The sequence below is a fragment of the Protopterus annectens genome, chromosome 10.part0 (assembly GCF_019279795.1).
Source record: "Protopterus annectens isolate FY-2018-M chromosome 10.part0, PAN1.0, whole genome shotgun sequence".
In the NCBI taxonomy this organism is placed as follows: Eukaryota; Metazoa; Chordata; order Ceratodontiformes; family Protopteridae; genus Protopterus; species Protopterus annectens.
Window position 1 is genome coordinate 155,159,706 of NC_056744.1, and position 13,524 is coordinate 155,173,229.

The 13,524-nt window shown below is 40.4% G+C and overlaps 1 protein-coding gene across 1 annotated transcript in view; it reads right to left on the reverse strand.

The window, feature by feature from the left end:
* FAM20A (FAM20A golgi associated secretory pathway pseudokinase) overlaps nucleotides 1–13,524 on the reverse strand; it is a 1,212,293-nt gene that overhangs the window by 654,450 nt on the left and 544,319 nt on the right. The window contains exon 4 of the mRNA XM_044085124.1: nucleotides 6,204–6,282. Within this exon, the coding sequence (XP_043941059.1) occupies nucleotides 6,204–6,282 (79 nt within the window). The remainder of the gene's footprint in view (nucleotides 1–6,203; nucleotides 6,283–13,524) is intronic.

Sequence of the window (13,524 nt, forward strand, 5' to 3'; positions counted from 1 at the left end):
GACTTCTTGGATGACTCGTTTTTCTAGCAACCTTTGAACTTCTAGGGTTGCTTGTTTCCTTAGATTGGGTGGCACATCTGGGATGGATTTTTGTTTTTTGGGAAGAGGCGGCATGGCGAAAGGAATACTGTATTCCCTGGATATTACGGAGTGTATCCATGTGTCTTTTGTGATACTTTGCCAGGCTTCTGGGTACAGTGACAATCTGCCCCAACTGCCTCCAGAGGTGGACAGGTGGGCCTCCTTTCAGGAGCACTGGAAGGACCTACTAGAGAATGTATCTCTGACACCCTGACAATGCGGACCCCCTCTGCCAGAGGGCGGTGTCTCCCATTATTGCTCCCCCCCTCTGCCCCTGGGGGAAAAGTCACCATGTGCATCAGGCAAAGCTCCTTGGGATTTCTGGAACCACATTTTCTCACCTTTTTGACCTTTACGATAAGGTCTAGCAGGCGCGGAGAAACATACTCCCATGGTAGAGAGAGTTTTGCCGTCTTACTCGCACCTGGTGAGAGTCTCTTTTACCTTGGGCCTGAACGACAACAAGCCATCAAATGGGGCATTGGTAAAGGAGGACTTGAAGGGCTCTGCAAACTGACAAAGGCACATTCAGGAATGTCTCCATAAGGCGACTCCTGTGCCTGCTGCCCTGCTCACTCCATCGGCTGCATAGGAGATAAGCCGCATGGAGGAGTTAACTACAGAAGATAAGGTCGCAAGCTGAGAAGCAGCTCTGTCGCCAGCTCTCGCAGCTGTAGGATCCTGTAGGGCATCTCCTAACTCTTGCAGGAGATCCCTCTGGAGACGGGTAAAATTGGACAAATAATTCAGTGACCTAAGGGTAAAGGGCACTGAAGAAAAGACACGCTTCCCATATCTGTCCATTGTATGGGACTCCTTGTTCAGCAGATGGACAGAAGAAGAGGTTTCTGCTAATTCCTTCTTTGTGGCTGCTGCAACCACAATAGCATCAACTGGCACGCCCTTAGTCAGGAAAGGTTTGCCGTCCAGTGCAGTGATAAACTTATTGGGCCTATGCGGAACTGGTTCCATCGATTCTGGAGAGCTCCACGCCTTTTGACTTACTACACCTAGCAGCGGGTCGAAGGGTGGAGGCACCCAAGAGGTGGAGGGTCGGGAACAGAATGCGTCCAGATACATAGACTCATCTTCAAAAGGGGAAAGGGATTTCCAGCCACCCCTCTGCTTGAGGATTTCCAGGATGTCTGAAAAACAGACATCCTCAGAGGGGGATTGTGGGGACCCTTCTGAGTCATCCAAGTCTGTGTCCAATGTCAGGGACTCAAGGGAGTCCAAATGATTCCACTTACAAGTCCTCTTCTGAGGGACCTCCTCCTCCGAGTGCTCTGGAGAGGTTTTGGAAGGGGGGGTTACCCAAAGGGGTATCCTTGGACACTGGTTCCCTATGCTTGGGGAGGAGGGGTGGTTGGGAGGTGGACACTGGTCCAGAAGGGAAAGGAGCAACTGAAGCCAAGGGCGGAGTGGTTTGTGAGGACAGCACACTCCTCATCACCTTGAAGGCACCATGATCCTGGCCTGACAGAGTCTCCGGCTCCGAAGAGCCAGGAGGTCTCCTCCAAACCGAGGGTGATGGTTCAGAGGCTGATGTAGGCACCGAACTCACCTGCGCCGAAGCTCCGAATGGAAGAGTAGGACCCAACAAAGGTCCGATCTCGCTCTTCCCCCTCGTTGGCTCTGGAGGGGAGAGCGAGATCTGACAAAGGTCCGATTTCACTCTACCCCCCCGGAGCTGACAAGGGAGTGTCAGCCCCCAGATCCCTCAAGAGAAGATGATATCGACGGGATCAGAGCTGATGTTAGACCCAAGAGACCCAGGGTTTTTGGATCCGATGGTTCCACCACAATGACCTCCATGCACTCTGGCTAGGAACTCAGGTGAGTTGAAGGAGGAATCAACAACAAAGTAAGTTGGACAGTCGGCTCCACTTCCATATGGGCTGGGCTTGATAAAATTTTTGCCAAGGCCGGTGTCCTGAGTAGCCTCTTCACCACCCTCTCCACATCGTCATCTGAAAGGCTCCTGGATGATCGACAGGAACGGGTGGACGATCGGTGACTGCTCGCCACAGACTGGAGAAGTGGGGTCTGTGGCACGGAACTCACCGGTTCCACGCAGGGAGACCTGGATCTTTTATGGCTCCTAGACAGTTCTGAAGATACTGATGGAACCAAAGGAGATAAAGCCTTATCGGACCCGATAGTCACTGGATCCAACGAACATGAAGGTTTGTCTTTGCCCTTCGACAGTTCTGAAGTCGGAGCCTACGAAGATGCCCATTTGGAAGGTTTGTCAGATTTTCCTGCTTGTTTCCCTTCTTTTGATGCCTCAAAAGGCCCTTTCAATAATCCTCTCAAGATTAGCTTGTTCTTGCACTCCTGCAGGACTCTAGAGCTAAAACCATGACAAATGGAACAAAAGTCCTGCAGGTGAACAGCTCCAAACAGTATACGCAGCTGGTATCACCATCGGTTAGAAACATCATTTGGGTGCAGGAATCACACTTCTTGAATCCAGAAGGCTTGTATTCTTTAGAAGCTTCCTTGGATATATTTACCACAAAATACAATAGCGATCAACAATAAGATACTATAATAGAGATAATAGAATGGAAAAAGACACTAAGCCAAAAACAGACAGCAAAAGTTTTTTTTTTGTTTTGAAAAGGGAAAGAAACGGAAGGAGGAGAGTCTCTAAGGCAAATGACAACTCCTCCAACTGAGGAGATGTCTCTAACTTAAATGGTTAGCTCATTAGGTAGAGAAAGGAAATAAGGTAAAGCCCTCTAACTAAAACGGGCTGAAAGGGTAGGGCAAATCCTCTAACTTAAATGGATTCATAAGTTAGAAAGAAGAGAAAGGGTAGGCCTGAAAGATAAAGAAACGACGCCTCAACAATAAACAGAAACTAAGCAGGCAGTAGATACAGGGATAGACAAACAGATTCTACTGACCCACAGAAGAAAATATGCTACCAAATAACAATATTTTACAAGAAAATATTAGAAATAACAACCTAACTTAGACTGAGCCAGTCGTCAGCAATCCCGAAGCTTCAAGCGGGAAACAAGATCTGGATAACTCTCGCTAGGCATGCTGAGATAGGGTCTAGCCTCGAGCCAGTGGAAGCTTTCGAGCTTAAGTATGTGGCCGAGTCAGAGCCGAAAATCGGCTCCGAACCCAACTAGCAAGAAGGAAGGTGAGATAGGGACAACATAACATCTGCTGTTCTGGCAGCCCTCACAATTAAACTTAACAAGGCCTTACAATGTCTAAGCAATTCTGATTTCATATCACAGCTCAAAAAAAAAATCATTTCCTTAGTTACACCAATTTGATCACCCAGTATTTCTGACGGATTACTGTGCAGGGAATTTTTAAAATCTGCTAACTCATCACAATCTCAAAAATGATGGTCCCAATTAACTCTTTCTTCCCTAATCACACCTCCAACATGGGTGGGAGGTTGACTTAATGATTAAAGTATTTTCCTTACAGACAAAAGGTGCAGGGTTTAATTCTCATGTGGGGTAAATGGCCCACAAGGGCAATTAGCCTAGTACTAATCTATGAACCTATGAACATTTGGAATCTACCTGAGGAAAAATTCTTTGAAGTCTGCTTGGGGTATAAAAATACTTATGTAAACACTTCCAAGCAAAAATCCTAAATCTTCTAGACTTTGCTATATATTTGGAAGCCATACATATATCATCCCATTGTTTTTTTGTGAATTGCTTATCCAGTCTATCTTCCCATTCCTTTCCAACCTCCTTTAATTGATTGATATTTGTTGCTATTTCTGTTTTTTTTTTTTCAGTCTAAATTATTTGTTTTCTCTAGACTGGAAGGCTCAGCTTTCCGCCAAGTGCATGATTTATCCCTGAGTTTTACAAGCTATCTGATGTTGTCAATAATCCAGGGAGGATGTGTACCACATTCCCTTACTTTTTGATGTGACAGACTCTTGTAGGGCATCATTTAGTTAACACTAGCAGGTAGTCTTACTAATGGCTTGTAAGGTTGCGATATGTCTTTTCCTTGTTACTCCTTATGGTCATGATCCATCTAGTTTCCTTTTCCTGTCTTGATAAGTATATAACATACCTGTTTAGTATGTCCATTTAGAATGTATATCAGTTTCAGCTACCTTGTTGGAATGCAGCCTTTTTTAAGGATTTGAATCAGGTCATGCACCACATAAACTTTTTATTATTATTTTCTTACTTCTGCCCTTCTATTGAGCATGACAGTTCCCATACCTTCAAAATATGCATTATTATTTTGCTGCGTCCTAGTACATGCAACACATTATAATTTTCTGATTAGTATGTTATGGTACCATTACATGAATGCCACAGACACTTTACAGTTTGTTCCATGCATCTCTATGAAATTCATTACCCATTTTTTGGCATATTTTTCCAAATATCTTCTGCATGCAGTCTGTACCACGTCCCACTCAACTCTATACTCTGCTTCAAGCTGCTCAAATGATTAAAAGAGTTGTTAAAAGTGCTGTTTAATCCAGTGCAAGCATGATGCTTGTGCAACACACACATCAGCTTCCTTCTATAAATGTTTATTTTCATTTTTATTTCCTGTATTCTGTACTTCACTGCAAAACAACAAATTAAGAATTTAGACAATAGGAAAACATCTTTACAAGTAATCTTATAGCATTTGCTTCATGCTATTATGCTTATTTAGTAACTGTGTACTGTACTGTTTCAGTGTCGGTGGTGTTTATCATTTCCTGTTCTGTTAAAAAAGAACATTTAAGTAGAGCTGTATGTGAATCTCACATTGCATATTTTCGTGTTTTCCTTTGAGTTCTCTAGTATCAATGTTTTGCTTCCCTAACATACTTAATATTTGATGTGCTATGACTATTTACTTGCCAGGTATGATACACTGGTACAGTCAAATCAGCCAGAAATATAGACCACTGATTCCCCAAGGATGAACCTAATGACAACCTTTAATTACATTGTAATCCAATTTAGCTTTGGTGCCATTCTTCAAGTGAGTACACTGTAGATCTAGTGCAAATGTCTCAACACAAAACCTCAGTTATGCCTTTATGTGACAATGAATGACCTTGAGTTGACATAATCTGCATTTAACAGAGGGACAGGCTACAAGGCATTGATAAAACGAACTCTTCTTTATGTTTATAAACACACAAATGAAGCAGTAAAACTAAAGTTAACAAAATAGCCTATGCTGCTCTAATGCTCTTTAGCTATGTAAAGCCAGTCATGTGCAATGAGGGACACTTTGCATAGCCAAACAAGAGTTACTAAGTGTAAAGCAATGAAATCCTAAGTTAAAACTCCAGTATACTGAATAACACTCCTCTGCACCTTGGCTAAAAATGTTTGAAAGTGTAAGGCACTAAGAAGTTATTTTTAAGTGGAACTACAACTTTGCGGCATGTACAGGACTCTGAGGAAGCTTTCCTGCAGTTTTACTTTCTAAAGATCAGAAACAAAGCATGTCACATCACTCTTTGCAGTACCCTTAAGCTACATGACATCAAGAGGTGTGATGAAATGTGACACGGGATGAAATTCTGTGGTTTGTCCAAAATTTTAGAACTATCAAAAATTGCATTTCTTTGACTCTAGGATGCAGCAGTCTTACAATACGTTACACACATGGATTCAGTGGTAATCAGATACAAAGTACATTTGTTTTACACTTTTGTTATCACTTATGTTGCAGCACATGAATTTAGCTCTCTATATGTCTATATAGAACCCTGCCGCTCCCCTGCATGAAGTAACATTAAACAGTCACAGTATAACCCACAGCAAACACGCATTCACTTACTCCCTTTTCACAGGCAAACCCTTTTCATAAACATCTTTACTTACTATTTCTATAATTCTTACCACCTTTTTAAAATGTTTTAGTAGAAATGGGTCTTTGGGTACAGACCTCAGTGAGGATTTGAATTCCACTATTTTGACGTTTTTGGTGAAAAACAACAACTTTATCTTTTGAATCAAGAGCTCACTGATAACAGCCTTTTATTATTCCATTTACAATGTATTAACAGGAGCATATGGGCTTATCTAAGGAAAACTGATTATTTCCTCTTAAGGGTTCCAACACTCCACAACTATTTATACTGATAATTATTAATAAAAAAGACTTACCTCATAGGTTTGAACATAGCTTTTCCACAGTCTGAGAACCTTAGTGCTAGCTTAAGGTGCACTCCACTGGGTTTCACAACTTGGGGGGAAAAAGAGCAAAGTTGTAACTATTTTCAAGCTGGATTACATATTTGCCAAAATTTCATTTTTGAAATGTAACATTGTGTTCTGCAGCACAATTTATTCTGTATCATAATGCATACCAATACATTTTTACATTCTTTAAAATTATAGTCTTTGCCTTAAACTATTCAACATATTACTTAGTTAAGCTTCTGTCATACACTGCTGATTATGCAGCCAAATGTATTACAAATACAGCCAAATGTATTACATTACGGAAAAGGACTAAGCAGAAGCACATTTTTTTCAGTAAACAGATACTTTTAAATATGAAATGAGTTGTTGGCTTTAAGTAAGTAATTAAAATGTAGCATTAGGCTTGTAAACGTCTAAGATAATAAGACAGGAATGTGAAGTTCTATAGTGAAGAATACTTAACACAGCAGTAGCTTTTCGAGAAGTAGTGGTAACAACAGTAAATGTCAAAGTTTGGGTATTTAATGATGTTACATGCCATGCATTCTCACTTAGAACGTTTGTGTTTTCAGTCCTTCTGAAGACTGACACTGATCTTTTACCTCATTCATTTGAGTCTTGGTTGGTGCATGAAGCACCCACATCAGATCAACATTGCTACAAACATTCTTTAGCCCCATAATGCTCTAAAAGCCAACTAAAGTTGCAATTATAACAATAAATGATTAAGGACAGTATGCATAGTCTGGGACTTTGCATTTTCATTGTGGTAATCTGCAAAGAGCAGTGCTACATGGTTATGTAAATCAAGTACTTTCAGGACCTTTTTATAAATATGCCTCAATATCACAAAAGCATAATATGATTAAGCATAAACGACAGGGGAACAACTAATACGCAGATAACAGGCACTACAGGTTTGCGTATCACTAAGATTAACAATGAATCCAAAATTAGCTAATTTGCATACTAAACATGTAAATGGTCCTGAACTTAATTTAATTCAATTTATAAAGAGAATACAAAGTTGTGAGGGGAACCTAAAATGTTTCATTTGGTGTCAAGGATGTGCTTGTGCATACATGGGAAGACTACTGACGGCGTGGGGAAATGTTTCATTTGGTGTCACGGAAGTGCTTGTGCAGACACGGACAAACTACTGAAGAGGTCATTGTTGGAAATGCTTCGTTTGCCGTCAGTGAAGTGTTTGTGCATACACTGGCAGACTACTGAGAGCAAATGACTATGAATACTGGCCTATGTCTATAAAATGTACAGTAAAGGTGAAGAATATATGGAACCTTATCAGTGTGCTGGAGGGATGGAAGCTTTGAGGACTGGTCATACTAATAGCAAAGATCTGTTCTTATGGTAATAATTTTGCACATACCTGTCATTTCAAAAGGGTCAGAAAAGATTTCTTATAATGAGCTCCAATGAGAAGAATAATGGTTTGATTGGTGTGGCAAATTAACAGTTTCTTTGTTTTTGCTATTATGGAACAACTATCCAGACAGATACACAGACTTATGCTTTGCTTCAGATTGACACCCCCTGGGAGCTGTGTAGAGTCCAAACAGCAGATATGAAAAATATAAATTATGATGAGCTAACTGGAAACAGAGGTACTTTTAAATCTCATAGGAATATGAAGATATATCTATCTGTATAGCCGTAAGACTACTATCTAAGAAAAGAAATAACATCTTCAGAGTCTCCATCTTGAATATCTTTACATTTATGATCTTCTTCAGATAGAATATGTCTCTGGCACTACAAATACTCTAAAAAACTTTTCTTTCTCTATAAGAAACCATTTGGATATATATATTTGTCAGATGTTGATGTGTGCCTGAAGGATTATACCTACCTCATGAGATGGAGTGATTAGAACTAACTGCCCTGTAGTTTTCCTAACAAATTCTATCACATAACCATTTATTTCTAGTACCCATTTTCTTAGCGTTATCTGTTCTCAGGCAGGCTGAAACCTGCCCTCCAGGGGTGTTGGGGTGTGAGAATGGGTAAAGGGAAGGTAACAGATATTTTGAATATCTCAGGTCGAATATACCCTTTCATGATATACCTGATTTATACTCAAACTGCTTTCTTTTGAATGTTTTGCTGATCTTAGTCCTGCAGTGGAGGTCCTTTCCTATGAAGTGTTTTTTTTTTCTTTATTAGCATGTAAATATTTCTGAAACTAAGATGCAAGAGATACATGCATATCCTTGAATGAGGATATTATTTTGTCTTTAATTTTTAAGTCGGCATAACATCATCTGCTGGAAAACTAAGCAAACATTTTAAATCACAGGAGTGTTCAGAAGCCTTCTCATGCCCTCACTATTTGTCTTGCCCTTAACTATAACATCCTTTAAACCTATCCCTGAAATTGTAGATCTCACAGCAACATCCACAGCAATATAAGCACATTTCAGTTTATGCATTCTTATCTTGTATACTGCTATGACTATTGTTTCTTTACCTTGTATGAAAATTGAAGTGTGTGACATAGGCTGGCTACAGGAATTTAGATGTTAAAGGGTTAAGAGTGGCAATTAACATTGGATGTGTTTTTTAATTGTATTGTTATTGTGATTGGTTAACATGATTTTAAGTACTTAAGCCTATGTAAGCTTTGTGTAATTCATTTCTGAAAGTCTGTTGCTATTGACGAAAGCGTGAAATAAAGTTACATTAACACTAAAGAGTTGTTTTAAGACTTGTCTTGTGGCTTAACAGTGGTTTTAAGTTTTTAAGAGTATGACATATGGTGGTGACTTTCTCATGCCAGATTTGTCTGAAATTGATATTTTGTTGTCTTTCTCAAATGGGAATTCACTACAATGTGAAATACTGTACATGTCAAGCTATTATTACACCTACGTTTGATATACTGTACATGCATTTCAGACGTTTTATGTTCCTTTTTACTAATTTTATTCTAGTCTTCAATTACTTTATTCTGCTATTTTCTGTTGTTCTGTGCTGTGTGAGCTATACTTGATACCTGATTACATGTTTCTTGAGATTGTACACCTGAGAAGAGTCTGAAAAAGACCCATGAGGGTCACTTTATGATACGTACTTTTATTTGTGTGTACACACACACACACACACACACATATATATATATATATATATATATATATATATATATATATATATATATATGGGTCGACTTCATAACACTAAAATTTCATAACGTTGAATTTCATAACAGTGAGACCAAAACATCGAAATCCCAAGACACTGAAAACTCAAAACATTGAAAACTCAGAACATTGAAAGTGGGCTTCATAACACTGAAAACTACAATGCATATGTAAATAACATCCTCTCCACCTATAACACCACCTAACTAATAAACACACTTTCTACTAAGTTTCTGCAAGGGGCAAGCCCCCTGTACCCCCCCACCCCCCATGTAAATTAAAAATACCAACTCCAAGATCGCACTACAGTGGAAAAAAGTTAATTTCCTAACCTCACTGTATCACAATCACCATACACTGAGGTTAGGAAATTAACTTTTTTCCACTGTAGTGTAATCTTGGAGTTGGTATATTTAATTTATGGGCAGTGAGGTTAGGAAATTAACTTTTTTCCACTGTAGTGCGATCTTGGAGTTGGTATATTTAATTTACGGGGTTGTGGGGGTGCAGGGGGGGCCTTTCCCCCTGCAGAAACGTAGTAGAAAGTGTGTTTGTTAGTTAGGTGGTGTTGTAGGTGGAGGGGATCTTATTTACTTGTGCAATGTAGTTTTCAATGTTATAAAGCACACTTTCAATGTTCTGAATTTTCAATGTTTTGGGTTTTCAGTGTCTTGAATTTTCGATGTTATGGTCTCAGTGTTATGAAATTCAATATTATAAAATTTCAATGTTATGAAGTAGACCCATAGATATCTAGGATTCATATTTTTAAAGAGAATTTAAATAGAAAAATAAGACATTTATTTATAAGTTATGTACTTATCATAACTTGGTATCTGTGTTGTCTTCTTTCATTTCTCCTCACAGATGGGTTACAGATCTGACTTGATCGCATGTTTTTACAGACTAGGATCCAAGTCTTGAGTTCCCCCTACTCCCCATAATGCACTGTCTCCTGACTAACTCCCTCAGGTTGAATTTGCTGCCCAAATAACTGATACAGAGCAGAAAAAGGAAGAAGGAAGTACAAATAAGAACCAGAGGCTCAAAACCAGAAACATCAGTTCCTAAGAGGTTCTTTCCAGGTCTTCAAGAGCACTGGGAGGGAAGGTGAAGAGGAATGAAAGAAGACAACACAGATACCAAATTATGGTAACTACATAACTTATAAATAAATTTGATGTCTCTTTCATTCCTCCTTGCGGTTGGGTTAGAGTCCCCAGCTATACAACTCCTGGGTGGCCTCAAAGAAGGGCTTGCTGGAGCACTGCTGAACCAAAGGAAACCCTGCTCCTGGAATCAATGTCTATTTTTATAACGTGTAACAAAGGAATGAGTTTTTGAACAAGTGGCTGCAGCATAGATATCGTCAAAAGATGCCCTGAAAGAAAAGGCAGAAGACGTAGACATACACCTAGTTGATTGGGCCTTAGGAGGGCAAAGTAACTGTAATCTGTTCTTGGCATACATCAAAGAAATGCATTCTATTATTTATTTAGCAAGAGTAACTTTTAAACCGCCTGACCCAGGTGACTATGAGAGAAGAAGACAAACAATTGGTCTGATTTTCGAAATGACTTCGTCCTATGAAACCGTAACTGTCCCTGAACATTAAGCAGGTGTAATTAACATTCTCCTTCATTACAGAAATTTGGGGGAAAAAACAGAAGTTGAATGGTGTGGTTGTGGTTGAGGTTGGACTCTGTAGCTACCTTGGGCATAAAAGAGGGATTATAAGTTCATAGGTATTTACTAGGCTAACGACCACAAGTGCCTTTTTAAGCCTAGCCATGCATCCCACAACTCTGACAAATTCTGATACCCTTGATAAGTGTAAGTATGGGCCTGGGAGATGAACCATTTATAGGTTACCTCTGTCATAAGAGATATAGGTGCCAAACCAGGAATGAATTTCCAGTTTCCCATCCAATTGTCCAAGTTATACTTTAATTGGGTTAGGGAGGAACTCTGCTTCACATGGATGGGGAGCCAGTTCCATAGACGGGGTAGTCTCTGGGATACATACCTATCCCTCCAGCAAGTCCTATTTATATCACAGCCAAGGTTTAAGTCTTTAAAACGGGTAATTCTGGTTCTGTTGATTTAGTGGATATGCAGAAGGTCCAACAGAGTGGGGTCTGACAATGCTCTGTATGCCAGGCATAGATCTCCCCTCAAAAGCCGGTAGGAGACACAGTACAGAGAAAAAGCCTTGAGGTGGTTTGCACAGGACATTTTACTTACACCCTGCATTTTTTTTAGTGAGGAACCTCTGTGGACGTTCCAGTTGTTGGATATGCCTGGTTACGTACATACCAAAGGGGGCAATGTACTCAATGATAGGTCTGACAAATGCTGTATACAGTGGAACAATGACTTCCTTGGACATAGATGCCATACCTTTGTTTATATGTTGAGCAACATAGAATGATTTCCTCACCACTGCAGACACATGATGATCAAAGGCTAGACTACTATCTATGTGTGTCCATAAGTCCCTGACTACTGAGTCAACTCTAAGGGGTGTGTTGTCAATATGATAGTCACCAGGGATGCATGACTTCCCAAATGATACTATTATGCATTTCTTGGCATTCAGTTTTAGTCCATGGCTCTGACACCAGTGTTTGTCTGTGTCAGCCCCTCCTGGAGAACATTTGTGTCAGTGTGAGATTCAATGACAGCTCCTAATTTACAATCATCTGCACATTTAGTCAGCCACAGACCACTGACATTGGCCTTGACTTCTGAGAGGTAAATGCGAAAAAGGAGCAATCCAAAGACTGATCCCTGAGGGACTCCACTTGTGACTGGCCTCTTTGTAAACGTGGACTCCCCAATTCTAACTTCCTGGGTCCTGTCTGTGAGCCAGATGGACATCCACCTAGTGATATACGGGTTTGTACCTAACCTCTTGAATTTGTCAACAATACCCCAGTGGAGTATTGTGTCAAATGCCTTGGCCAGGTTAAGGTAGGCAATGTGAACGACTTTGCCCTCATCGATTGCTTTGGTGACCTTCTCAAAGAAGTCCACCAAGTTCAGTAGATATGATCTGCCCTTGACGAAACCAAACTGGGTTGGGTCCAGTGTCTGCAGGTTTACTATATCTCTATTGATTATCTCCATTATAATTTTTCCCATGTCTTTACATATAAGAGTGGTGAGACTTATGGATCTATAGTTTCCAGGGTCTGTAGATGGCCCACCTTTGTGCAGAGGGATGACCGTTGCTTTTCTCCATTCAAGAGGCACAAACCCTGTTTGGAGGCTACAGTTAAATAGTAATTCCAGAGGCCCTGATGCCATGTTTCATGCTACTAAGAAGGCATCCTGAGATATTGTCTGGGCCCATTGATGCAGTGTTCTTGGTCTTAGAGAGCGCATTAAAGACCTGTTCCATAGTGATAGTAGAGGGAGCTGCATTTGATGGTGTTTCCTAAGGAAGGTTGAGGGGGGAGAGAGGGGTAAAGTTGGAGGTGAATTTATCAGCCAGGAGGTTTGCTATATCTTCTGGCTCAGTATAGCTGGCTCCATTTACAATGAGCTCTGCACACAATTGCCTTTGAGGTTGTGGACATAGCTAAATAATGCTGTGTGGTTGTCCTTGCCTGGGAGGCCAAACTTACCCCAAATTTGGCTTTGGTAGACTTTATTTGTCCTGAGTTGTTTGTTTAGTTTGATGAGAGTGCTTTTATCCTGCTGGGTGCTGCACCTACTAATTTTTGCCATGGTCTTCTTCCTCCTGTTATACAGCTGACTGATTTTGTGATTCAACCAGGGCGGCCTGTTTTTTTGAGATAGTTATGCACTTATTCCTGGTGGGTACAGATGCCTCTGTGCAGCTATTAACATGCTTGTACAGGGATTCTGTGAACAGTTCTGCATAGGCAGAAGTGTTCTCAGGGTTTATGGGGGCTTGAAATTTTACCAGGTTCTCACTTACTAGCAGGAGGTTAGCCTTAGAATAGTATCTGAATATTCCAGGTTTAGCTGGGGGGTTGGGTTTTATTTTTAATTCAAAGGAGACCATTTTGTGGTCTGACCTTACCAGAGAAGGCATTACAGTAGGGGATGTGCAGCAGTCTCCCATATTAGTGAGGACCAGATCCAGTATGGCTGCA